Genomic DNA, 25,547 nt, shown 5'->3' on the forward strand with positions numbered 1-25,547 from the left:
GCTGTTCAACTATCACTAAAGTCACTATTGGCCCAGTATAGATGCAGAGCTGCATGCTACTAGGTGAGATGCGAACACTTACATATGTAATAGACTTTGAAGCCGTTTCCATTATGACCTGCTAATCACAAATTTCTGATGTATATGAGGTTTAATGGATAATTACAGTCATTATAATACGGTTAATGCGCCTGATAGAATACAGTGATGCAGAATGCTAGTGAATCACAAGTAAAGATAGCGGCCGTAATCAAAATGACAAACTCGCTATGTACAAAATTCGACAATGTCTCTGAACGTCTCTTCCTCCATCTCCATCCAAGGGAAATGACCGCATTCTTCATATATAACCAGCTTTGATCCCGGCATTCCTTTGTGAGTTGCTTCTCCTTGTGTTGGCGTGCACACCGGATCCGCTTGGCAAAAGATCATTAGCGTTTTTGCTGTGACCTTGCCAAGTTCTGGTTCTTGATAATGGACATTTCGATCTGACCCATGTAGCAACTGATAATTCCACAAAGAAACCGATTGAATATTGCTCAACTCTGTGGATCGAGTAGAAGCATCAGGGTCATAGAAATACACAGGAAGAAAAGATCGAATGACTTGGGCGAATCCCTCGTCGGAAAGATCCTCCCATGAAGCAGTCCAGGCCTTGAGTGCAGCGTGCATTTTTGGGTTCTTGGACTTTTCAACGATTGCCTCCTTCATCGATTTGCCATCATTGAATCCTTCCAGAGTGTGATTCAAGAGAATTAGACGGTCCACCTTTTCAGGATACCTAATGGCATACCACAGGGCAATTGTACCACCTCCCGAGTGCCCTAACAAGTGCGGAATCTTTTCGAGGCCCAGCTCCTGGCGGAGGTATTCTATGTCATCTGCGAGATGCCAACATGACATTTCAGATGGATCTGGGCGGGTGGATTTTCCATTTGCCCTGAATTCGAGGTAGATGAGGGTAAAAGTCTGCTCGAGTGGTGTGAGAGTCTCTTGAAGATATTTTGAAGAAAGCCCCCAGGCAGGCGGCGAAATAATCATGAGAGGCCCATCGCCGCGCTTGAAATACTGCAGCGTAGAGCCTGCTGTGGTTTTGAACACTACATCTGCCATGATTGACAAAGGGGATTGGTGAGCTTTTGGTAAATTGGAGGGTATATGTGTCCCTGGCTAAAATATGTAAGAATCTTTGTCGCTGTCGCCTATGCAAGATGATTGCAATTCCTCACAGTTGGTCTGCAGCCGCGATAAATACCAAAGTCGACTCTGTTTCTAGAGGTTAATGCGATCCATGTCCGTCGCGAGACCGAGTGCGTTGCTGCCTGCGACCCAATCTCAACACTTTCATTGGTGGGAGGATCTCTCTCGAGTTGGCTCAACACTTTACACTTGATCCAGTTGTTATGTTCCTGTATAGGAATCCCAACATAGCCCAGCCAACATGGGTTGTTCAAAGGATCTTGTTGAGAGCGACAATGCTACTGTACTAAGCAGCTTCACTGCAACTACGCAATTATTACAAAGCCCAAATGTTGGGTCGGGGATCGGCCCCGCCATCGGAGCGAAGGCCGACTCGATTCCATACAACCTCTTTGCTTCGGCATTTGGACGGACTCCTTGAACTGCGAATTGCATAGACTAAATATGAAGCGCACCATACAGTCAAGAATCGAGAATCAAGAATCGAAAATCAGGGCAATTTCAGATAAAATCCGGATAATTGATTGTACACTCCTCATAAAGTCTTCATTATCATTACTCAGTTATCTAGCGTATCAAGTTCGCACAAGGAGAATGTCCTTCAGGCATAAGCTGCCTCGCTATTAGAAGTAAAAGGCAACAAGCATAACCACAGCAACTGCCTTGATGCTTGTCATTGCGCCCGAAAACAGTCCAGGCGCCGCGTTCCCAGGAATGGTTGGGATTGAGTTCGTTGGCAGGCCTGCTGAGGCAGTGGTGCTGGATTCAGAGCCTCCAGGCGAACCTCCAGAGCCGGGTGCAGAAGTCTCCTGAGAGCCTGGTGTAGAAGTCCCTTGAGAGCCAGGGGAGCCAGGAGAGGCGGGAGAGGTTTCGGAGAGGGGGACGGTGTTGCCGTTGACAACGATTGAAGATCCCGAGGTGGGCAGTGACAGGGTGTTGCCGCCGACAGTAATTGCAGGTCCTCCGGGGCTCAAGGTTGTAGAGCCAAAGACGATTTGAGACTGAGAGTTCTCGGTAAAGGGAGGAATCTCGCTTGAAGCTGGAGGCGTGCTTCCAGGGCCTTCAGTGGTAGTAGTACCGCCGGCGTTGTTGTTGTCGTTGTTTCCGCCAGGAGGAGAGCCATTGCTTCCTCCGTTACCGCCATTGTTGCCTCCATTACCTCCGCTGCCTCCTCCGTTGCCCCCATTGTTACCTCCGCTGCCTCCTCCGTTAGAGCCTCCGTTGCCTCCGCTACCGCCTCCATTGTTACCACCACCGTTGCCGCCTCCGTTGCTTCCACCGCCATTACCGCCTCCGTTACCACCGCCGTTGTTACCACCTCCATTGCCACCGTTGTTTCCACCGCCGTTACCGCCTCCGTTGTTTCCGCCTCCGTTGCCGCCACCCGGAGTACCAGAGGGGCTGGAAGGGCTTGAAGGCGTGACACTGTTACCGCCACCATTGCCCGCTCCATTCGAGGAGCTCGCGGGAGGGGGATTGTTGCCACCTACAGGCGAGCTTGATGAAGGAGGAGGGCTGCTGACACCTCCGCCAGGCTGGGATGAGCTCGAAGCCGGGGGAGGAGGTGGTGGAGGTGGAGGCGGAGGCGGTGCGCTGGTAGATGTAGGGCCTGAGGGAGGAGGGTTGCCAGCATCAGATGTGGAAGGCGGCGGCGGAGGAGGAGGAGGACTTGAAGAAGTCGTCTTCGGGGGAGGCGGCGGTGGTGTTGAGCTTGGCCCAGCAGCGCTGGTGCTACGAGAGCTGGGGGGCGTGGTCGTAGGGGGGGGAGGTGGCGGAGTAGTTGTAGGGACCAAGGCCGTAACAGAGCTGAGAGCCGAGGGAGGGTCGTAGAATCCTTGGAAGGCATCGGATATGCAAGACTTCCAGGCCGGATCCAAGCTTCGGATTTGATCGGGAATCACAATGGTGGGGTGGCAAGGATCAGCTATAAGTAAAGGCAAAGTCAGAAATGTTCTTCGATAGTACGTGCAGAGTGGAAATCATCAAACGTACGAGAACTATTGATGGCATTGGAGGGATTGCCGGGGATGTAGGTGTAGCCGGCAATGGTGGAGCAGTTCCTCTTCAGATCATCCGTGTTAAGTGCAGCAGACCCAACAGGAGAATAAAAGGATGGGGTGCTCAAGCTATTCAACGTGGTGCCGCCGGTGATGGTTCCAACAGTAACGGGGGTTCCAGTCACAAGAGAAAAGACCATGGTAGACAGTTCGCCGGGGGCAAATCCAACGGTCGTGTTGAACCGGGGTTCTCCAACAGTGCCGCAGTAGTCATAGGCGGACAAGGCTGAGAATCCGATGTAGACGGAGGGGGACTCGCTGTGATGGTGTCAGAAACGCTCAACACATGAAGATAAATGGCAGATACTTACAAGACAATGCCAGCAGACGTGAATGAGGTAGCCAGGGGCGTCGTGCCAGTAGCTAAATCATGTTAGTTCTTGGTCAATGCTTTCAAATGGGCAACATACGATCAGCCCAGTAGAATACCTCTACCGTAGAGGCAGCAAGCGTGCAGCTGTAACACTGGAAGACTATTAGCATCACTCATACCGGTGCTCGACAAGTAGACATACACATGGCGGCTCTGCGGATCCGTACCACACGTTGCTCTGAGGCAGAATGAAGTTTTCGGTGACTGTGGCCGTCTCAACGGTGTTTACGACAGTTGTCACGACTTCTGTGGTGGTGCCAGTCACTTCTGTGAAGGTAGTGACGCCAGTTCCGATGGTCCTCGTGAGAGTGCGCGTCGGAGGGTTGGTTGTGGACAACCAGTTGTTTACCGAGATCAGACATTGGCACTGCAATGCTGGATCTGTCGAGAGGCCTTCATACTCCTGGAGAACAATGGCAGGAAAACTGCTGATGGTGCCGCAGGTGACATCCGCAGGCTGAGTTGGAGTACTCGGCCCTCCGGTGGCTGTCGGGGGGTCTGTAATTGTGTTTGTGCCATTGGACACAGCAACTGTAGGACAGGAATAGAAATAAGCATCAATCCATCCAAATGATGAGCACGTCAGGAGTGTCATGACTTACATGGTGACGCCCGCACTGCGCCGCCCAAGGCGAGCAGAGCAAGAGCTCCTGTTAATCCAGCCATTATTCGACCCGTAACACAAGCAAGTTGAGCTCAGCGTGAGGATAACGAGAAGGAAAAGTTTTGTCCGACGGCATGTGCGTGCCTGGGGATATAAGCGGGCTCGCTCTACACCACTAGCTACATCACATAACCCGCAAGGCTCGCATCAACGGTAGCCCAACCACGATCATCACGTCGCTTGCCTCAACCCCTGGAAGCGCGGCAGTCAACCGAGTACGGCCTTCGTGTGAAGGGTACCTGAAAATAGTCTGCTGTCATGCTGTTGCCTCCGGCTTAGAAAGCGCGTAAGGCGTCTAGCCAAGACGCCCATCTGTGGCTGCTAATACTAATCACAGTTTTCCTTGGTTACAACAATAGTCTGGAGGAGCTTCGGAGCTCTGAATGGGCCCCCAACTGACAAAAACATACAAGACTTGCTCAGAAGTGGTGCCAGCCTCCCCAAGTGCTTACGGTCTAGCACAGCTCCACGCTATAAAGCCAAGGGTTGAACCCAATCATGGGGCGAGCAGCAAGCCACAATGATCAGCCCTACAACGTTGTCAGTTCTTTGAAGGGCATCGCGTAACTGACAAGACAAGTCAGACGCAGTTGGCTAGGACGGCGTTGTTGCTAAAGAGAGACAAGTTTGACAAACGCTACCGCTGCTTGTGGGCATAATTTACTCCAGTTAGAGGGATGATCCCAATATACCCTGGCCTCACCTTGGTGGGCCACACGCCGTCGCGAGCTATTCGTCTGGCGAGCGGAATCTTGCCCCATTGAAGCTATTCACAAATGATAAGAAAACTTGGATACGACAGACACAGCCAGACAAGCAACGCCACACCGTCGGGTACGGGCCGTTTGCTTGACTGCCGTCAGCACTTGTGCCTCACAAAGGTGGCGAGTTGTGTGTGCTCTGCAACGTTGGCGACGTGTTAGCCACAGCTGCTGCGGCTGAGCGTGGGATGAGAGATAGCAATCCGGTTAAAAACAGCTCCGTCGGGATAGATTCGTAATTCAAGGGCTTTCCGGCTCATTGGGACGCCAAGGGCCGTTATTCCCTGGTGTTCTTGGTGGGTCGCCATGCAACGCTCGACAAAAAGCCGGATCAACTAGGAATAGCTCAATATTGGACAACAACAAGACCATCATGGGTGAGCAATGGTTCATTCGACAGCTAGCCGAGGTGCATTGCATAACACATGATGTGGATTCATATTGTTCCTAAAATCTGACCCGTCGGTGTCGGTGGGCTCGTCAAGGCGAATCTCTGAGCGCGCGGGTTGTAGGTGAAGGCGAACCCCATGCCTGTTGATTCTTTTCTTCCGCGAGATTCGCAAATGACGGCCTTCTTTTCACCTGCAGAATTGTATCGTGTCAACTCGTACCAGGCTGGGACCGCGTCTAAGGGGGGGATCTCATTAACCGGCCCTTCGTATACTACTAGTAACTGCAACCACCATTGCTCCACTTGCGGTGCAGGATTCTCCAGAGGGCGAGTACCATTAGGATGTGGCAGATTTGAAGCATTCACACATCTCCGGAAGATGCCTGCGCGGCTGCAGCATTTGCTGCTCTGGGCGCTGTTGATGCCAAACGCTCTCGCCTCAGCTTTGGATCTTGGGCTGATACGGCGAGCCGACGACCCCATTCCATCCCCCGTGTCCGTATCGCCGAGTCAATTCTTGTGAGTCCCTCTTGCGCTGTCGACAGCTTCAAACGACTCACGTGTTTTAGCGAGGGCGTAGATGGTCCATGGTCAACGTTTGAGTTGCGTGTAGGAACTCCAGCTCAAAATATTCGCATATTGCCCGGCACTTCGTCAACCCAGACACTTGTGGTGCTGCCAGAGGGATGCCAGATTATCAATGTGACCGATTGCGCAAACAGCAGAGGCGACTTGTTTAACACGACTGCTTCCAAAACCTGGAAAGAAATTGGTCTATTTAGTCTAGGGTTTGAGAATGCTCTTGGCTTTACTGACAATGGCGAGTTCGGGCACGATAGCGGTATGACACTTCATGCTCATTGTGTGTTGCCATACTAAATTATTCACAGTTGGACTTGGATATCTCGGCAGCGGTGGCCCGGTTGTCAACAACTCGGTCATTGCGGGTGTCGCCGGCACAGAGTTTTATCTAGGAGTGCTTGCGCTGAATCCGCGCCCTACTAACTTTACGGACCAGAATGATCCGCAGCAGAGCTTTCTCCAGCTCCTCAAGAATCAGTCCTCCATCCCATCTTTGTCGTACAGCTACAACGTCGGAGCTCCATACCGACTCAACAAGGCTCTAGGCAGCTTAATCTTGGGCGGCTACGACACGTCTGCGTATCAAGATACTAATTCTTCGTATGACTTTTTCAGCGACCAGTCGCGTGATCTGACGATTGGCGTTCAGTCCATCTCTACAAATGCCAGCGCAGATAATACGGTACTTCAGTCTGAACAGATTTCCATGTTTATCGACTCATCCGTTGCCGAAATCTACCTTCCGGTGGACGCCTGCCACGCTTTTGAAAAGGCTTTTGGCCTGAAATACAACTCTACGCTTGAAATGTACCTGGTGAGCGATTCGCTACACAGCAAACTTCTCGCCGAGAACCCTTCAGTCACATTTACGATAACAACTGCGATTACCGGCGGCTCAACCTTTAACATTACTTTTCCCTACGCCAGCTTCGACCTACAGGCTAAACCTCCACTGGTCAAGACGGCATCTCGATACTTTCCTCTAAAGCAGGCAGCCAACGACACCCAGTATGTCTTGGGGCGCACGTTTCTGCAAGAGGCGTACCTGATTGTGGATTATGAACGAGGCAACTTTTCACTTCACCCTCGAGTGTGGAATGCAAGTGCTGAGTCGAATATCGTAACTATATTGCCTCCCGGAGTCAAAGAGAGCAAGCCCAATACTGAGAGCAGCCACAATCTCAGCGGCGGTGCCATTGCGGGCATTGTCATTGGTGTGTGTATCGTCATTGCAGCTGTTGCTCTTGCCATCCTACGATATATGGTGGTTTCTCGTCGGAAGAAGGCAAAGCCGGAGGAGTCTACGGAGATGGATGCCCTAGCCAGGACAGTGCCAGAAACTACTTCAACCGTCTCACCTGAGCCGCCCAAGTCTGCCACTTTGAGCCCTGGAACCTTACGAGAGCTAGAAGGCGACGATTCGACGAAACCAACGCCGGAGATTGAAGGCAGCACAGCGGCAAGGAGGAGTCCGATGAGCGAGTTGGAATCGTCGGGCACTCCTATGGCAGAGCTGGCCAGTCCGGTGCCAATTTCGGAACTGTTGTCGAATGAGATTTTCGAGATGCCTGGAAGCGAAGTTCCGGAGCTCCAAGGCAGTCGAGTGGCGCCTGTCTTGGTACTTACAGATTCCGAGTCAAGCGAGTTTAGTTTTGAAGTTGAGCCGGGAGTGATAGGAGTGATTCAGCAGACAGAGGAAGACGGACAGCACAATACCGGAGAAGACCATAGAGCACAGGAAGGAGCACAGGAGGGACATGAAGGTGCCGCAACGAGCACTCAGGAGACCCAGGAAGCGACTGGGAGTAAAGGACAGACTGACGAGAGTGGAAATGACAAAGGAAACCAACATACCGAAGGGGAGAGTGGACGAGAAGACCCTAAGAAGTAATTTTTAATTCACCAGCAGCTTTATACCACACAGAAGTCTCTACATAGTATTCATTCACTTGATATGATGCACGAATATACAGGTTGACGCACAAATCCACGTTCTATGGAGCCGAGACATCAAACTAAGGCAGTCTAACTTGACGTTCCCGCTCGTGTGGGTAACAAGCAGGCCATCTTGATGGTAACCAGGTCATTGGAACGCCCAAATCTCTTGCAAATCAATCTGGGGTAGTAATCCGCCCGCTATAAATCCTCCGAGGGGACCATGGCAGGGGCTAAACGGATACGGGGACCTTCTCATAGGGGAAGTTAGAGTATCTATTTTTGGAACCAACATCACGGCCTGCAGTAACTTTTGGATTACGTACGTGCGGAGGAAGAGGTATAAAGCTGACCTAGTTTGCATTTAACAGTGTAGCGTCTATATACAGCTCTGATTCAACGGACGAAAGCGTCTCGTGTAAAAAAGTCATTCATAACTACCGACCAGCTTTTATGGTATCAATCTGATATAAGTGTTGTTGATAATTCCTCCGCAGCCCGAATCCCGAATACGCGTAGCAAGTTCGCTGCCGGCTTACACGCTCTTGGGAGTCCCTGCGTTGGGGAAAGCAAATTTGGCCGTGCGATCGAGACGCACAGAGTATCCCGTAACGTTGGGATCCTCGCCCAAAAAGGCCAATGGAAAGCCCAGATCAAACGGTTTGACGCTCTCGAGGTACTTGATCTGCTCATCCGTGAGCTTGATGCTCAGCGCCTTGATGTTGTCGTTGAGGTGCTCAATTTTGCGTCCGCCAACGATGGGGAAGACGTTGCCAGCCTTGTGCAGCACGTATGCAAGCGCAATAGTGGTGACGGACTCGATTCCGTGTTCCGAGGCGACCTTGGCGAGAGCCTCACTAATCTTTTCCTCGTCGGCAGTCTGTGTAGGGGCCCCTGTGAGACCACGCAGAGTCTCGCCGTTCTTCTTGCGTTCTTCCAGAGCCTTCTTTGTCTGGAACTTGCCACCGCCGAGGACGTCCCAAGGAGCCAAAGCCATGTTGAATTGCCGAGCCATCGGGATAATCTCGCGCTCGAAATCCCGGACCATGATGTTCCAGCGTCCCTGGTAGATGCTGAAAGGAGTCTTGCCATAGGCTTGTGCGTAAACATTCGCCGCACTCACGACCCAGGCTGGCATATCTGAGGCTCCCAGATAGAGGACCTTGCCGGACTCGACTTGCTGGTGGAGAGAGTCCATGAGCTCCTTGATGGAAGTTGTGTGGTCCCACCAGTGAATGTACAGAATGTCAATGTAATCTGTCTGTAATTTCTTGAGAGACTCTCGAACACTCAAATGAAGACTCTTGCGGTGGTTGCCCTGGAAATTGGGGGCCTTTCCCTTTCCTAGCTCATGGCTTCGGAAGTCTGAGGTGAATTTGGTGGCAATCACAAGCTGGTCCCGGATGCCCCTCTTTGCAGCCCACTCTCCGATCCAAGCTTCGGACTGCTCGTTCTGATAGTTGTTGGCGGTGTCGATAAAGTTGCCGCCGGCATCGTAAAAGGCGTCAAGCAGCTTAAAGGAGCTCTCCTTGTCCATGGATCCCATCCAGTCGGACCAGCTATCGCCAATGGACATGGCGCCTAGAGCCAGAGGCGATACTCGAATACCCGCTGAAGGGGCCAGTACCCTGTACCGACCCAGCTCGCTCGCGGGCTCTTCCGAGAGGGCAAAGAGTGAGGCGGCCATGGTGTTGGACTATAGACTATAATAGACTGGATTATAGCAGACGGTAGTAGTTTCTAGTTCTGTTTATTCGAAAAGTGTCTATACAGAAAGGACTGTTTTGACAATGTTTCGAATTGATAAGTTGCGAATATTCTCAATCCTTCAGCTACCCCTCCTAGGCCTTTGTGACGCCATTATATATCTCATGGCGTTGATTAGCACATTAACCAAGTCTATCTTTATCTCCGGGATTTTTCAACAACCCTCCATCCAAGTCGGAATTAGGGCGGACATAGTGCTTCGATCGACTATGAAGCTGCCTATTGCTTAGAAACAGGCAATAAGTGATGATTCAATGTTCCTAGATTGAGGGGTCAACATCGTCTTCTGCATGAGTGGGGTCGAAATAACTCCGATCTTGTCGTTGTCGGCGAAGCTTGAGACTGGCCCGATACGCCCGGTGGCTTCTCACGAGGCTTGCTAATTCTCTTCTAAGCCATCAAAACGGCACATGAAACGGATAAAAAGGCAGAGGATGGTATCGCTGGATTATAAATTCACATTCTCGCTTTGCTGCGCCCAAACGCCTTGTCCCTCTACAACCAAACTAATGCCCGCAATGGGCATCTCCAATGTGCACAGCACCAACTAATTACATGTAACGAGGAAATGTTGATCTGATCAATTCCCGGGCCGGCCCATCGATGAATCCTGCCAATCCGGTTTTTATGCCGAGCAGGGCTCGTTGACCTTGCAGTTCTCGGGGAGCTCCTCGACGAGGTTGATGGTGAGCTCTCCGTGGTTGACGTCGTCGTCGCCCTTGGCATAGTGCAGCGGCACGCTTCCGCAGATGGCGCATCCGAATTCCTGAAGCTCCTTGAAGACGCTCTTGAGCGTAGCGCCAGTGACGTCGCCCTCTGAGTTTTGGATGTAGGCACACAGCGTGCTCGTGAACTTGCCGTTATAGTTGAGGGAATCGAGCTCGATACACGCCACGTCGTCGCCGTTGTCGTATTTCCGGTTGTCGTCGAGCTTGTTGAAGACGTCTGCGAGATGTGACAGACGGCCACCGCTAATGTAGGCAATGCCGCAGAGGACGTCTCCGTGACAGTTGATTCCAAGGCCGGCGACGCCCTGGGCAACCACAGCGGCCGCGGCGATGAAGCTGTTGAAACGCATCGTAGCTAGACTGTATCGAGTTAATCCTGCTCTTTGAAAGCCATTGGAAAGGAGCGGCATCACATACATGAACGTTGTCTTGGCACAAAACACAGAGGGATGCAGAAGTTGGGCGTCGACGAAGATTATGCTTGGCGGAAGAAGCTGGGCGCTGATGTAATGAGAGATCTGATCGGGTTATATACAGATACTCGGTGGAGTCCTTCAACGAGCAATGCAAAAACGAACAAATGCAGGGCATTGGGTTGTCGAGACCTAATCTCTGCTTGAGTCTGCTGAGATCAGCACTAGGCACATCGTCGCCAACGGCTTGGGCCTTCAGCTGGCCGCCTTAGCCGAAACAATCGTCTTTTCCTACGGACTCCCACGGGACATTGTATGGGGAACAGGTCAAGTGCGTGTCTGTAATTGGGCGGTGTTTGTCATGCTGGTCTCCTGGAGGCTAAAAACAGTCATCCTGTCCTAGCTTCACGATGGTAACAATGCAGGTACAGCTGCCCAGCCACAATGGCCTCTGCGCATCCCGAGTCTTGAACGGGTATAACGCTTCCGAGCAGTGCCTCAATTACCAAACCGCTCCGATCCGAACCAACAACATGTACTTAATATGTCTGCTTGATTCCCTAGTCCGCCAGAGCCGACAAAAGATGTGATTCGATTGTAAATTAGCGCTCAAGCATCCTTTGCTTCATGGCTCGCTTTGGATAAAGGTCGACATACTGGATGCGCTACGGAAGAGCTTCAGGATGCGAGTGGCCAGAGCTAGCGGAGATTACAAGTAGGCTTTGTCATTGAGCCAAAACAGTTCCTTTGGCGCCGGATGTAGTTGAAGCCGGCTAAGAACGTTATTTTTGGTTGGGCGACTAAATTTAGAACCTATGAATAAGGCGGACCAACGGTTAACAATGCGTGCAAGGATCAACTGATGGTAGCATCGGAATTGGAAATAGTCACAGGGTTGCAAGTTGACAATGATATGTCTTTCTCTTCCGTGTCTGGCTGCATGTAGCCGACAGGATTCAGGATTGAGCCTTGGAAGTGCATCTCCTAATAGAACTTTACATTAAGCGGCATGCCAACCACATCTCATCCGCGCAGCTCGGCACCAGCGCGACGGTTTTAGATCCAGGCTTGAGGATACCGAATGCCGAGACACGCAGGACAGCAGGGATATATTCACAGCCAGGCTTCTTCCTAGGCACGACGGGTTCTATATCAAAATAAAGAAACGAAATGACTGACATAGTTCTCTCAAACCCCAGAAAACAGTGACGGATCGTTCAGAGCAAATACCAATCAGTTTGTCATGTGACAGTGAATTTATTGCTAATTTGCAGAATCCGGACTAATACCGATGCAACGCGATTGTCGCCAGATCAACGACTTGTTTGAAATGTTCAAAAATGCTAGATACCGATGTACTAGAGATGAATAGATATACTGCAGGACATCGCAGCTATGCTGTAAAGAGTGTTGGCCTCTAAGGTGGCATGAAGCCGGGAGAAGAAGGCACATATACTTGTCATTCTTCCTCAACTTCCTCCTCTACATGCTCATCCCGTTTGTAAAATGATGGAAAAGGCATAGTTATAGTTAACATTTGGTATGGAATAAGAGTATCTATGTACATATCTACAGCCAAGAGCTGCAGCAGCAAAGCAACTTGGTCGGCCGCAATCCAGCCCAAAGATGTCACATCCATCTCCTCCTACGCCTCCCAGCTGCCCACCCGACTTCACCCAACACTCAACTTCCAGCATCCTAGCAAGCACAATCTCACCTTCATCCTCAGCTTTCATCTCAACGCCTATATCGATTCTCCGGGGCTTCCCGCCCCGGAATAGTCATTGACGGGGCATTTCCTCATCATCGCGTGCGCTGCTGCTGCTAGCAGACAAGTCCAAGTACGCACCAAATATGCGCTTCTCAATGTCTGCATCTTTCCGGCCCACGTCTTGCTGCTTGCGCAACTGTCGACGATAAAAGAGACGCTTGCACCACTTCCACGCCTCAACCCCAGCGAAGAAGAGCCCGGCAGCGATAAACACAATGCCCCATTCCCAACTAATGCCCTTGTGTTTAAAGACCTTGGTGTTGATAACAGGGATATAGAGAACAGGGAAGAGTGTCACAAAACCGAGCATGACCGCCCAGAAAAGAAATTGGTTTCGCCAGACATCGTGAATCCACTGGGTAAGGTATTTGTCAGAGCCAGGCTGCATACGGAAAAAGGATCGTCGTTTGTCAACCATCTCCCAGGCCAAGAAGAGGGCAAACCACGTGAGGCAAGCAAACGTGGTTGCTCGAGCGCGAAACACCGTCTCGCAGCTATCATTGTAGCCATCGTTGCAGCCAATGCCAAGCTCTCCGTCGCCCCAAGCATACACGCGGAGGACGAAAGAACTGAGGCAGAGCGCTGCAATCCATAAGCCATAAACAACCATGTCGATGTAAAACTCGAGTGTAAAGATGCCAGCCTTTAGAGACTGGGGAGGACGGTCAAGAATGCCCGGCACCGCACGCTCAAAGCCCAAACCCATATCAGGTAGACCCGAAGTAGCCATGATGATCCAGACGATTTCCACGGGAGTCAAGGGAAAAACTGAGAGACCCGAGCTGTCCTTGAACGCAAGTCCGACAAGAAGGGTGACAGCTTGGGCAATGTTCTCCGCCAAAACGTGAAGAACAAACTTTTGGATGTTATCAAAGATGCGGCGGCCTTCTTCAATGGCGGCAACAATGGAAGCAAAGTTGTCGTCGGTGAGGACAATGTCGGAAGCATCCTTGGCAACGTCGGAGCCAGACTGGCCCATTGCGATACCAACGTCTGCGCGTCGAAGGGAGGGAGAGTCATTGACACCATCTCCAGTCTATCTAGTGTCAGACACTTTGTAGGGTAAACAACGTTTGGGAAACTTACCATGGCGCAAAACTTTTTGCGGCGGTGAAGGGCTTCAACCATTCGGACCTTTGTGCTTGGGGCGCATCGAGCTACAACGAGCGGCAGAACGGGTAGTTGGTCGACTTGCTCATCCGAGAGGGCATCGAATTGAGCAGCCGTCATGATCATGGCTCTTGCAATTTCCAAGGAGACCATGTCCATACGTGAGGGCAGGATGCCAACCTCACGCGCAATGGCCTTGGCAGTCTCAGGGTGATCACCAGTCAGCATGTGAACTGTAATGCCCGCCTTGTGGCATTCTTGCACAGCAGTGGCCGACTCGGGCCGAGGAGGATCATAGAGGCCAATTAGGCCTCGGAATACAAGGTCACGCTCAACAGAAGCACGGTTAACCTCGTCTCCCTTCTTCAGCTCAACATGATACGGCTTGGAAGCCAGAGCAAGGACGCGAAGTCCCATGCCGGCGAAAGCCTCCATGTTCTGAAGAATCTCCTGCTGAAACTCCTCGGTGAGAGGGACAGCGTCATTCGAATCATTGGGGCAGTAGGTGCTGCACGACCCAATAACACGCTCCACCGCGCCCTTGGTGAATGCGAACAGTTTGCCAGAGCTATTGTTCTTCATGATGACAGACATGCGCTTGACATCGGAATCAAAAGGCATCTCAGCAACCTCACTGTATTGATGTTCATCTTGACCTACCAGGCGAAGGCGATTCCAATCAAACCGAGAAGCAAAAACCTGAATGGCAATTTCAGTGGGATCACCTCGAGCACGCCATTCACCATCTTTCTGAACAACAGTCGCAAGGTTGGCTAGAGATGCAACGCGCAGAAAGTCGGTAAGGGAACTGATGTTCTGGGAGAGGAGCTCTTTGACAGAAGCGACCGTGCCGCAAGCCTCGCCACCTTGGGCAAAGTTGATCTCGCGAGGCTGGCGTGGATCGTAACGGACATCGCCAGCAGTTGGGTCCATTGGTGAAGACGAGTTCTCAACGGTGTAAGTCCCTTTCCCAGGCATCCACGCACCTCGAGCAACCATCTTGCCCTGGGTCAGGGTGCCAGTCTTGTCAGAGCAAATGTCGGTGACTGCGCCTAAGGCCTCGAGGGACCTCAGGTTTCGCACAATGACGTTCCGCTGAACCATTCGCTTCGTGCCTGCGGCCATGGTGATGGTTAAAACAACAACCAAGCTCGCCGGAATCATGGACAAGCCCGTGGCAACGGCATAAATAATGACTTCTTGCCTGGAATCGAACTCGTTGGCGGCAAGGACGATGATGGCACAGACGACGGCAACGCCAAAGAGAAGGATTGCCAGCTTGGAGAGCTTCTTCTGAAGCGGCGTACCGACATTGACGCCGAGGAAACGGCCGATGGCGTCAGTCAAGGTCAGTGTATAGGCCTCGAGATATCGATGAGGTTTAGCAGAACCATCAGGCTTGCGCTTAACGGGACGGACTCTGCTATCTTTCTTCTGAAGGGCAGAGGCGATGGCGCCAATCTCTGTAAAGGAGCCAGTTGCGAAAACGACTCCCTTGGCACGACCTTTGGTGACGGTGGAGGAGCTATAGGCGACGTTGAGACGGTCACCAGGGCCGGTTGCATCATCAAAGATAGCGTCTTCATTTTTACGAACCGGCAGGGACTCACCAGTGAGGAGGGCTTCGTCAGTTTCAAAGTTGACTGCTTCGATCAGCCTAAAAGTGTCAGTACCCAACCCAAGCTACATATAGCCATGACACTCACCGGAGGTCAGCGGGAATCGTGTCGCCAGTCTTGATTTCGACTAGGTCGCCGGGGACAATTTGATCAGAGGGTACAATCTTGGAATCGCCATCCCGAACCACGGTTGCGGTTGGAGACGAGAGAGAGCGCAGAGAATCCATTGTTTTCTCGGCCGAGTATTCTTGGAAGAAGCCGACGATGACGTTGAGAAGGATGACGAACGTGATGACGCCGCCCTCGATGTAGGACTTGATTCCGAAAGAGACAGCCATGGCGAGAATCAGGACCAAAGTCATGGCGTTGGCGATCTGTGCGATGATAATCTTGATGGGCTGGGCACCCTCAGCTTCACCGAGGTCATTTTTGCCGTATTTATGAAGCCGTATGCTGGCTTCTGCCTCGGATAGACCATCCGAGATGTTTGCACCGAGCTCGTCAACGACTTGTTGGATGGAGAGGGCATGTGCAGCCTTGCTCATGGGCTCATTGCTGTAGTCCGAGGCCAGTCTATCATTAGCAGACACGCCCATCCTCAACTAGACAACCTTGAATGATGGTAGCTGAGCAATGGAATCTCGAGAATAAGTAAAATGAACCTGGTCGAGAGTAAACAAGCCAGGAGGCTGAATGAAGAATGACTAGAGTCAATTGACACCTGAGACGGGTTACGCATGTCTTATCTTAAACACCACGCAAGTTTCTTGGCCGTAAGTGAGATTTCTTCAACATGGGGGCTATATTCCCAGTTTCCACATATTTTCCAACTGTTATCAACTTCATCGTCCATTGTGATAGGTTGCAGTCATGCCCAGACACCGTATTTGTAATAGCCTTCAAGTCGCGTCCGCGTTTTCACACTTAATTATCGCCAAGATGTTCTTGGCTTCTCGGCGAAAACTTAGAGGATTCTCATCAGGATGGGAATGGACGTCTGCCGGGGCATTGAATCCACTGTGGCTAATTGAAATACCCCATGCTCTGACCGGTCCAAGATTCTCCAGTATTGCATCCGACTCATTTCTTGGCGTTGAGATACCCGGTTGCTTGAGCGTCTGCTCTTTCCGCCATTATCCGCCACTTTCATCTAGCATCTTGTACTATCGCCACTGTTTTCTACTGTCCGCTGTTAGAGCCATCTCTCTAGTATCTGCTCCTATAACCGTGTTCCTCCAGTATCTGCTACTGCGGGTATATTTTCTCATAAGTACCCCTCAGATTTTAATTCGAGACGGTATGTTGACCTCGAATTCAGTGAACCTTTCAAGAGTCGACTCCCGGCTGACAACATTGAACTGTCTAGTGTTTGCACTGCACTAACCCAAATTAAATGGAATCAGCAATGCATCTACAAAGAAATTAACAATGCTTCGGGTAATGAAGATGACAATGAAATCCTACAGACCAGAGAACAGACACCCTGGAGTGCTGGGCAGAATAATCCCTGCAATCTAGTACAGTGCGCAATGTTTGTCACTGTTGGTTTCATCAGGATCAACTTCAGCTGAAGTTGTTAGCATTGGACTTGCATGTACCGAATCATCCATTTACCTTGGTCAATCCTCGTCAGCACCATTGCGTCACAGCGTGATGAAGCTCAAAGTTATCAACTGGCTTCGAGAAAAGCTCCGGAAACGACGCAGGCTTCACCGCGAAGAAGACGAACCAGGAGACACCAAGTTGAAGATGATGCTACCGACCTGCCTCGCCTCCCTCCTACTCGGCCAAATATCTTGACCCCATCGCCATCCACTGAAGCTTTAGCCTTGTCCAGCTCTCCTCTATGGGGGAAGCTTCCCAGAGAGCTGCGATACGATATACTTCTCAGAGCCTTTGGAGGCGGCTTGTTACACATGGACTTGTCATTTGTGCACCCTGTTGCTCCTATAGAACCCGGACGCATCCTATTTTCCCATACCGGCATCAATACCGATGACCAACTCGAGGTAAACTAGGATACCACAGTGCCCAAGTCCTGGCAATGGTGGAGCTCAGTGTGCCATCGTGTCATGCCCAACTATGAAAAGACAAGGAGTTTTATACGTATGTCTCACCCTGAAATCCCCAGACCCGGGGATGACCGTTGCCGTTATGGGGACGCGCATTTCTGTGAAAGTTGGCCTGGGATATATCCATCCAAGTGCAAAATTGGCATCATGGGATGGCTTTTATCCTGTCGACAGGCGTAAGTTGAGCGCCGGTTCTCGTCATGTCCTTCTCTGACCAAAGCACGCAGATACGTGGAGGGGATAGGCGTGCTTTATAGAACAAACACCATTCACATGTCCGGTCAAACACTCATTCTAAATCTCCCTCAGCTGCTACTACCGCAACGGCTCTCCGCCATTACATCCCTTGAGATTGTCTGCCCCCTCATGCTATACGGAGCCGAAGTTGGAGCAATCCCAGAAGTTGTCCTCTCAAAGACTTATCTCTCTGTATTGGCCTCTAATTTACCAAGCCTCACTCGGCTATACCTAGCACTCAAAGCAAAAGGCTCCAATGCTCGGCCTGTGGATATGCAGAGTGCATTCAAGATTCTCGACGAATTTGTCCTCGAGACAAGTCTGACAGAGTTTACCGTGTCGCATTCACATACAGTATTCACGCCGCTGTACAACGCTGTTCGAAATGAAATTGCCGCTCAACATCGTCACCAATACAAGACAATCCCAGAGATATGGCGCAACGCTGATGGTAGCTATATCCTACCCATATATGGTCCCAACACGGAACCCTTTTACAAGCAGGTTGAGACCTCATGGCCGAAACCGCCTCGGGTAGGTCATCGTACTGTCGGAGCAGATGTAGTAGGTGACGGCTATTGGCTAGTAGAAGGAGAAGTCGATAATTACACTCCATGCCGTTTTTCTACTGTATATTTATAGGAGAAATTTCACGGCCCCTTCATTGACGCCAAAAGGTGCCGTTTCAGAACAACTCAAGGGCTACTAGCTGTATCAGCAAAGAATGCGGAGATTGAAGCGACAATTAGTTGATAAATAATATTTGTCCATTATAATTTACTACTTCTACCGATTATACGTATATAGTCATTATACTGCGTCTAGTAACAGATATGTGCTGTCCAATCTATATCAACAAAGGAAATGGCCTTGTGCGGCCCGGGTATCTCCTGACCCCATTTTATACCAAATGTCCAATCTGCCGGCTCGCTCAAAGAAAACGCCATCAAAACGTCCAGTTATGCAAAAGAAAAACAAAGGAACCAACTTATGCAACCCAGTCCTTGGCGTAAATGATGCTGCCAAATCCAACCCATGAACAACCCCACGATTCGCACACATATGAAACAAAGAAACAAAAATTATACAGGTGACTCGCTCAACTCAAAGGCCACCGTCCTCTCGCAAGCCTTAGGACAAAGCGCCATTGTCGATGGTCTCAGTTGTTGCCGCTACTCTGGATGGGGCGCCTTTCCGTTGTTGTGATGCCCAGTACTCTTGGAAGCCGGGAATCGCACCGGGCTGGTTAATACCAGGGGCTCTAGGAGGTGGTTTAGGTGGTGCTTTCTCCGCTGCCCTGGGCAGGCTTTGACTGACGGCACCTGCTCCTCCCCATGGTCGCCACCCAACCCATTTGCCAAGGCCTCCGGCGCCGTTGCGAGATGTTTGCGAGGACGAAGCCGACATGTCCGACGTCGGTGTAGAGCTTCTCTTGGGTATTTGAAAGCCGGCAAAGTTATCGCGCAGGGCGGCATCGCTACGCTTCGAGTATTTGGTCGACATTGTCGGCTGGGCAATGACGCCGGTGACGACGGCATCAGCTCCGCCGAGCGGGCGGAGGGTCATTTGGCTTGGTCGGATCTGGAGTGTGTGGATATCGAGACCGCCCGATAGCGACATGATTGATTCATGAGACGCTACATGGCGCAGCCTTGAACTAGGCGCGGCGATCGGTATGGCGGCGGCGGCATTTGTAGTTTCATTGGCATCATCATCTTCTTCCGCCGACTCGTCTTTGGGAGCGTCTTGCTCGGCCGCAGTGGCAGGCGGACTAGTATGTGCATCTTCGTCCTCTTCGTGGATGACGCCGCTGCTAAATCTGAAAGGGTTTGGTGTTTGGATTCCAGCGGTGCCGGGCTCAATATCAATGATTGAGAGAGACTGGAAGCTGCAGGACGAGGCTGCAGAAGCACGCTTTCTATGTGAAGCGCGCCAAGTAGGAGACATGGGGTCGTAGCTTGTAGTGGGCGACATGAGAGAGCCTGTCTCAGCTTCACTATGATCGAAAATGCGGGGAGAAGTCGGAAGGGAGGAGGACATTTCCGATGGGGTGGAAAATTCGTGCCATGTTGAGGAGCTGGCCTTGATGGGCGTTGTTTCGCCGCTGGTGTGGGAGAGAACCGGGCGAGTGGGAGAGGACACCAGGCGTCGCTGGAATTCGGGGCCCGGAGAGGACGCCCTGCTAGAGATTGCCGCTGGAGGTGTAAAAATGCCGGGCAACAAGCCCTGACGCTTCTTCTTCGGCTTCCTAGTATCTTGCTTGGCAACGTGGTAGTGGTGGTGAATGTGAAACTCTTGCGGCGGCCTCGAGTTTTCAAACAGGGAAGGTTCCAGTTCTGCTTTGAGAGTCGAGGCAGGGCTGAAGCCGTCGGTAAGGGGTTGGTGAAACATGAGCTGCTCTCGCAGCACTTGTATCTCATCGTTGGAGCTGATGAGCATTTCCCTTAGCTCGGCTATGCCCAGCTGCAGGTTTGCATTGTCCTGTAGCAGGTCCCGCACAAAGTGGCCGACGATTTTATTCCCCTGTCGGTGTTCGGTGATTGATTTTGAAGCCGCGGCGCCCTTGAGCCGCACGGCGGCAACATCCAGATGCTTCTCCACCTCACGCTGGCGCTCAACCTTTTCCATCATTTCATCGTGGCGTTGTCGCTCCAGAATGGCCTCCTTCTCCATGCGCACGAGCTGATCTTGCATGTCGAGGATCTCCCGCTGTGCCTCTTTAAATCGCTGCGCATGAGTGCGAGCTTCCTCCTTGGTAGCTTTCAACTCCCCCGTGAGTTTGTCCTGCTCTTCTTCCAGAATCTTGAGGTGCTGGTCAGCCTCGGCGGCACGGGCGGCGGCGCTCTCGAGGCGGCGGATGGCTTGTTGCGACGAGAGAAGGCTTGCTTCGAGGCTTTTGATCTTGGCGTCGGAGTCAAAGATTGTGGTGTTGAGTAGCTCGAGCTGCTCGATGAGCTCATTGTTCTCCTCGACCTTGGCGGCATTGTTGGCTTCTAGCTCCTGCTTGTCCAGCTGCAGGCGATCTATGCGGCCGTTGAGTCGCTGCCTGTCCAGTTCTGCGTCGGCCATGTAGGCTTCGTGCCTAGCAAGTAGGGCCTGTAAAGCAAATGTCAGTGGAGATTCAGTCTGCCGCGAGCACAGCATGGTTGTTGAGTCTGGGAGAACATTTTGGAGGCACAGGATGCGTACACGACCGGGAGGGTTTACTCGGGTCTTGACTGCCGTGTTCGCACCGGAATGCAGTTTGAACGCGAGGTGAAAGGGATGGCCGCAATCATTTGGCGGCGCGGGCAGACAATGGGATGAAGAGAGGAATGAAGGGAATGAAAGAAAGCCCAACCAAGCAAAAGCTCTGCAAAACTCAGCGCTGCAAAGCCAATGCCAAGCGCGGCACCCGCAGACATATGCACGTCCACACACACACATACCTTGCCTAACTGGGCAGCTGTATGCACATCCTTCTCAACAGCTTCGAGAATGGAGCAGTTCTTCTTGAGGTGGACGCAGTCTGCGCTGCCGCAGCAGCACTGCAAAGGCGGCGAGCCGGACTCCAGCTGCGCGTGGTCGAGCACCTCCATGTCGCCGAGCGAGAGTCGCATGAGTAAAGATGATTGAATTAATAGTAGGTGACGTAGATGTCGGTGGCCGCAGTGCACGCAAGAAGCGCCGCTCGGTCGAGGCGTCGAAACGATGGCGATGCTTCAGCGTCATTCATGGTCTTTGGCGGTTGGCCCGGAAGACGGTTGGTGAGAGGTGAGGATTAACGATGGCGAAGAATAGGGTCCGACATCGATCAGGATCAGGCAGAGGCACAGGCACAGGTACGGTAGGAATAAAATAAAATGAAACCCCGCAGGCAAGACAGAGGCGATTATTAGAGAGGCAGCCTTGTCGAAAGGAGATTTGACTCGGCCAGGCCAGGTGGAGGGAGGGAGTAGCGGTACTCGATAGGAGCGGGATCGTAGGCGCAGAGTGGCGATGCAGCGAGTACTGCGACTTTGAGGAGCTTCGAGCAGGGAGTCGGATGGAGGAGCAAAACAAGGCTCGAGGCGATCGGAATGGATCAATGAGTGGTTGATGGTTCAGGACGAGAGTTTGCGGCGCGTGCCTGCAGAACGATGGCTGGTGGTGTGAAGCTCCAGACCGGCTGCAATTAGTAGACACCGCTTCCAGACACCGCGAGCCTCGAGTACTGGCTACCCGTCGGTGGATATGGAGGACGGTTGTCTGTGGTCGTACCGAGTACGGAGCAGAGGCGCGTCGCCTCCCTGTTCCTGAAATTAGTGGCTGGCCCGGGCGCTGCACCTGCAGTAGCTCTGCTGTAGCTCTGCTGTAGCTCTGCTGTAGCTTTGCTGTAGCGCCTGAGTCCCCTACAGTGCAGCTCGCCTACGACATTGGACCCAGTCCAGTGCATCCGGAAGCAGCAGAATTTTTCACAGCTGCATCTGTCTCTTGTAGCGGTTTAGCCTCAACAGCCGCACAAAGGTTAATATTAATCGATCCCATGTTTATAGAGAAGTTGAGTTATGGTTGGTGGTAACATTCTGCTTGGCTCGTTTCACAACTTTATGCGGCGTCCATCACGGGAAACCCCCGTTCTCGCGTGGCTAGTGTCGGGACAGGGCAGGGCTGTCAAAACGATCGAACTGCGGTGTGCCTGTCCTGTCCTTTCGTCGGGAGCGCGTAATGTATGGGGCAGCGTTGTATCCATTGCCAGCACAGCAGGCCCGCCGGTTTGCTGGCAAGTCTTTGTCATGCCAAGGTGAGCGGGCCGAAATTATGCACTTGATCTGACGTGTGCTCGGTGTCTCGTGTGAGCGTTCATACGGCATCCCGTGGCTGTGGGAGCAAGCGAGTGATGCCGCGAGACGGGAGGCGGGAACGGTCCGTAAGACTCCATAGTTGTGTTCAGTTCATCAGAAAGGTTTAAAGAAAGTGTCTATCGTTGAACAAAGAAGTAGTTCTTAGGGGAACATCTGAAAGGCCCATGTCGTATGTCAAATGTCATTTGAATCATTCACCACTTACACCGCAAGTGGAGCTCATGACTCGAACATGGCCATTTCATTATACAGTACATCACATATTGTGCACGTACAAGTCATGACAGTTCAAAATAGGAATAACATCACATATACAACATCGTATCAACATCAACATCACTTTGACCATCTTTTGACGCTCTTGTTACTATCGTCTCTCAGAAATCCGTTCACCTCCAGGGTAGCCCACCCATCGGCCAAACGTAGGCCCGCCCACAGCAATGACGGCACCACAATCTCTCCGCGTTAATCCATTGCGTCATCCAGCCAATCAATTCCCACATGTTGCAAAGCAAAGCTCGACTCTCACCAGCTTCACATGCGGCTTCACTCCCAAATCGGCTTACCAAGCTTCGAGCTCCGGAGCTCAAATGCAAGAGCTAGCCTGTCCCTTTTACACCTGCCGACTCTCCTCACATGATGTCTCCTCCAGTTTCTCATTCTCCGTGGTATCTCCGGATCTCACCTGCTCGCGTCATCCATCTCTCCGTTGACTTGAGCTTCTATTAAACCTCCAGGCATGCTCTCGTTACCCCGCAACCCCCACCTCCGTCATCTACTCCCAAACCGTCGTCTTTTGTCCTTTGCAATACCGTCTCGCCAGTTTTCATTCATCAATCGCGCCATGGCTCAAGAGTACAAGCTCAAGGGCGTGACTTCGCTGTCACTCAAGCCCGGTCAGAAGCAGGAGGTGGAAGTTGAGGGCATCCAAGACGCCAAAGTTCTTCTTGTCGGCCTCCAGTCTGGTGGAAAGGCAGAGGTACAGGCCATTGGTGCCAAATGTACCCATTACGGCGCCCCGTTGGCTAAAGGCGTTTTGTCCACCACAGGACGCATCACTTGCCCCTGGCATGGAGGTAATTCTGACCATGGACCTGTCTGGAGATGGCATGCTAACAAGTAACAGCCTGTTTCAACGCAAAAACTGGTGACGTAGAAGACTCGCCTGCCCTGGATGCTCTCCCCGTCTTTCCTCTCACCCAACATGATGGAGCATTCTACATTACCGCCGAGGAAGCAGCCATTAAAGGTTCCAGGAGGAAGCCCAACTTCCAGTGCAGCGTCGCAAGTGACTCTCACGAAAGGGTCGTCGTTGTCGGTGGCGGCTCTGGCGCTCTTGGCGTTGTCGAAGGATTGCGCGAAAAGGGCTACCGAGGCCATCTCACCGTCATCTCAAAGGAGGGCTACCTCCCCATTGACAGACCCAAGCTGAGCAAGGCTTTAATCACAGACGCCTCCAAGCTGGCATGGCGAGACAAGAGCTGGTTCGATAGCGGCGCCGTTGAGTGGGTTGACGGCGAAGTCAACGATATCGACTTTTCTGGCAAGCAAGTTACAACTGCAAGCGGAAGCAAGATTGCCTACAGCAAGCTGGTTCTCGCGACTGGAGCAACTCCCAGGCTCCTACCCCTTCAAGGCTTCAAGGAACTCGGCAACATCTTTACACTGCGCACCGTTCACGATGCCAAGAAGATTGTCGATGCCATTGGAGACAAGGGCAAGAAGATTGTCATCATCGGCTCCTCGTTTATTGGCATGGAAATTGCCAATGCCACTGGGGGCGACAACTCAGTGACCGTTGTCGGCATGGAAAAGGTTCCCCTGGAGCGTGTTCTTGGCGAGCAGGTCGGCGCCGGCATCCAGAAAGCCTTGGAGGGCAAGGGCATCAAGTTTTACTTGAGCGCTGGCGTCGACAAGGCCGAGCCGTCCAGCTCGGATTCCTCCAAGGTGGGTGCCGTCTATCTTAAGGACGGTACCAAACTCGATGCGGATCTCGTCATCCTGGGAGTCGGCGTGGCCCCCGAGACGAGCTACCTCAAAAACAACAGCGCAGTCCAACTGCAAAAGGATGGATCCCTCCAGACCGATGCTCACTTTGCGGTTACGGGACTCTCAGACGTCTACGCCATCGGAGACATTGCCTCGTACCCTTACCAAGGCCCTGGAGGCAACGGAGCTCTCGTCCGAATTGAGCACTGGAACGTCGCCCAAAATGCTGGCCGTGCCGTTGCCTCACACATTGTGAACCCAGCTGCACCCAGCGAGCCCTTTATCCCAGTCTTTTGGTCCGCCCTTGGCGCCCAGCTGCGATACAGCGGCAACACCATTGCGTCTGGATGGGACGACGTCATCTTGGATGGAGATGCGGCGGCAGGAAAGTTTGTCGCCTACTACACAAAGGGCGAGACTGTCGTGGCGGTCGCGTCCCAAGGCCGAGACCCGACCGTGATGCAGGTGTCTGAGTTGTTGAGGCTTGGAAAGGCGCCGACAAAGAGTCAGCTGCAGAACGGCGTGGACGTTTTTAGCATTGACGTTGTGAACTAGTTGCGATTAGACAGTACATAGTATGACGACGAATGAACTGAACAACCATACTGTTTCCAACCAATGTGAATGTGTGTGATTTGCCTACTCACAGCCTTTTGTTTGTCTTTACAGAGTTGGTGCGGTCCAGCTATCAACTCGACCATCATAGTGTGCCTATTCAGCGAGTCATAGCCGAGGTTATGCAGGCTTTTACATTCCATGGACGACGTTGCGTGCAAAAGATTGTCTCATGTTGTCTCCCTGATCAATCAGGTGGCTTGAGCTATCGGGTACCGAATATTATCGTTTCAAATGCAAACATCTTCCCATGATGTTGTAGACGCGGTTTAAATCTCCAACTTGTAGTAACTTGATGCTATATGGGTCTTATCCAGGGGTATCTATCTCCTGTTCCATGTGCATACACGTATTGAGATACATTGGGGGAAATTATATGATGAGACATCTTTATCGCCTACGCACTGAAACCGATGGTCTCTTCTTTATAGTAACAAAGT

The 25,547-nt window shown here is 51.8% G+C and overlaps 10 protein-coding genes across 10 annotated transcripts; 4 read left to right on the forward strand and 6 right to left on the reverse strand.

The window, feature by feature from the left end:
* Nucleotides 1–227: 227 nt before the first annotated feature.
* Nucleotides 228–1,165, reverse strand: M431DRAFT_512547 (hypothetical protein). Its single transcript, XM_024919857.1, has one exon. It carries the CDS (start codon nucleotides 1,111–1,113, stop codon nucleotides 268–270), a length of 846 nt encoding a protein of 281 aa, XP_024769446.1. The 5' UTR covers nucleotides 1,114–1,165; the 3' UTR covers nucleotides 228–267.
* A 566-nt stretch (nucleotides 1,166–1,731) lies between these two features.
* On the reverse strand, nucleotides 1,732–4,659 carry M431DRAFT_534504 (hypothetical protein). Its single transcript, XM_024920923.1, has 6 exons — nucleotides 4,233–4,659; nucleotides 3,773–4,161; nucleotides 3,668–3,722; nucleotides 3,569–3,620; nucleotides 3,193–3,515; nucleotides 1,732–3,124 (listed from the first exon to the last, which is right to left on the reverse strand). Exons 1-6 carry the CDS (start codon nucleotides 4,294–4,296, stop codon nucleotides 1,824–1,826), a joined length of 2,184 nt encoding a protein of 727 aa, XP_024769447.1. The 5' UTR covers nucleotides 4,297–4,659; the 3' UTR covers nucleotides 1,732–1,823.
* Nucleotides 4,660–5,825: 1,166 nt separating this feature from the next.
* Nucleotides 5,826–7,919, forward strand: M431DRAFT_9628 (hypothetical protein; the record flags this gene model as incomplete). The annotated part of the gene is made up of 3 exons (XM_024924808.1): nucleotides 5,826–5,965; nucleotides 6,016–6,287; nucleotides 6,337–7,919. The coding sequence occupies 3 exons, from the start codon at nucleotides 5,826–5,828 to the stop codon at nucleotides 7,917–7,919; spliced, it is 1,995 nt and encodes a 664-aa protein (XP_024769448.1).
* Nucleotides 7,920–8,292: 373 nt separating this feature from the next.
* M431DRAFT_512549 (hypothetical protein) lies at nucleotides 8,293–9,821 on the reverse strand. The gene has a single exon (XM_024919858.1). The coding sequence runs from the start codon at nucleotides 9,648–9,650 to the stop codon at nucleotides 8,499–8,501; it is 1,152 nt and encodes a 383-aa protein (XP_024769449.1). The 5' UTR covers nucleotides 9,651–9,821; the 3' UTR covers nucleotides 8,293–8,498.
* A 256-nt stretch (nucleotides 9,822–10,077) lies between these two features.
* On the reverse strand, nucleotides 10,078–11,114 carry M431DRAFT_512550 (hypothetical protein). The gene is made up of 2 exons (XM_024919859.1): nucleotides 10,876–11,114; nucleotides 10,078–10,818 (listed from the first exon to the last, which is right to left on the reverse strand). The coding sequence occupies exon 2, from the start codon at nucleotides 10,806–10,808 to the stop codon at nucleotides 10,356–10,358; it is 453 nt and encodes a 150-aa protein (XP_024769450.1). The 5' UTR covers nucleotides 10,809–10,818; nucleotides 10,876–11,114; the 3' UTR covers nucleotides 10,078–10,355.
* Nucleotides 11,115–12,446: 1,332 nt separating this feature from the next.
* Nucleotides 12,447–16,097, reverse strand: M431DRAFT_512552 (hypothetical protein). The gene is made up of 3 exons (XM_024919860.1): nucleotides 15,459–16,097; nucleotides 13,729–15,409; nucleotides 12,447–13,678 (listed from the first exon to the last, which is right to left on the reverse strand). Exons 1-3 carry the CDS (start codon nucleotides 15,965–15,967, stop codon nucleotides 12,653–12,655), a joined length of 3,216 nt encoding a protein of 1,071 aa, XP_024769451.1. The 5' UTR covers nucleotides 15,968–16,097; the 3' UTR covers nucleotides 12,447–12,652.
* Nucleotides 16,098–16,703: 606 nt separating this feature from the next.
* M431DRAFT_266399 (hypothetical protein) lies at nucleotides 16,704–17,552 on the forward strand. The gene has a single exon (XM_024913912.1). The coding sequence runs from the start codon at nucleotides 16,964–16,966 to the stop codon at nucleotides 17,387–17,389; it is 426 nt and encodes a 141-aa protein (XP_024769452.1). The 5' UTR covers nucleotides 16,704–16,963; the 3' UTR covers nucleotides 17,390–17,552.
* M431DRAFT_266367 (hypothetical protein) lies at nucleotides 17,100–18,430 on the forward strand. Its single transcript, XM_024913911.1, has 2 exons — nucleotides 17,100–17,619; nucleotides 17,671–18,430. The coding sequence occupies exons 1-2, from the start codon at nucleotides 17,444–17,446 to the stop codon at nucleotides 18,320–18,322; spliced, it is 828 nt and encodes a 275-aa protein (XP_024769453.1). The 5' UTR covers nucleotides 17,100–17,443; the 3' UTR covers nucleotides 18,323–18,430.
* A 381-nt stretch (nucleotides 18,431–18,811) lies between these two features.
* Nucleotides 18,812–21,258, reverse strand: M431DRAFT_96641 (hypothetical protein; the record flags this gene model as incomplete). Its single annotated transcript, XM_024924846.1, has 2 exons — nucleotides 18,812–20,776; nucleotides 21,109–21,258. The coding sequence occupies 2 exons, from the start codon at nucleotides 21,256–21,258 to the stop codon at nucleotides 18,812–18,814; spliced, it is 2,115 nt and encodes a 704-aa protein (XP_024769454.1).
* A 1,601-nt stretch (nucleotides 21,259–22,859) lies between these two features.
* M431DRAFT_512555 (hypothetical protein) lies at nucleotides 22,860–25,347 on the forward strand. Its single transcript, XM_024919861.1, has 2 exons — nucleotides 22,860–23,579; nucleotides 23,630–25,347. Exons 1-2 carry the CDS (start codon nucleotides 23,348–23,350, stop codon nucleotides 25,045–25,047), a joined length of 1,650 nt encoding a protein of 549 aa, XP_024769455.1. The 5' UTR covers nucleotides 22,860–23,347; the 3' UTR covers nucleotides 25,048–25,347.
* Nucleotides 25,348–25,547: the final 200 nt, after the last annotated feature.

This window comes from Trichoderma harzianum (genome assembly GCF_003025095.1).
Source record: "Trichoderma harzianum CBS 226.95 unplaced genomic scaffold M431scaffold_16, whole genome shotgun sequence".
Lineage (NCBI taxonomy): Eukaryota > Fungi > Ascomycota > Sordariomycetes > Hypocreales > Hypocreaceae > Trichoderma > Trichoderma harzianum.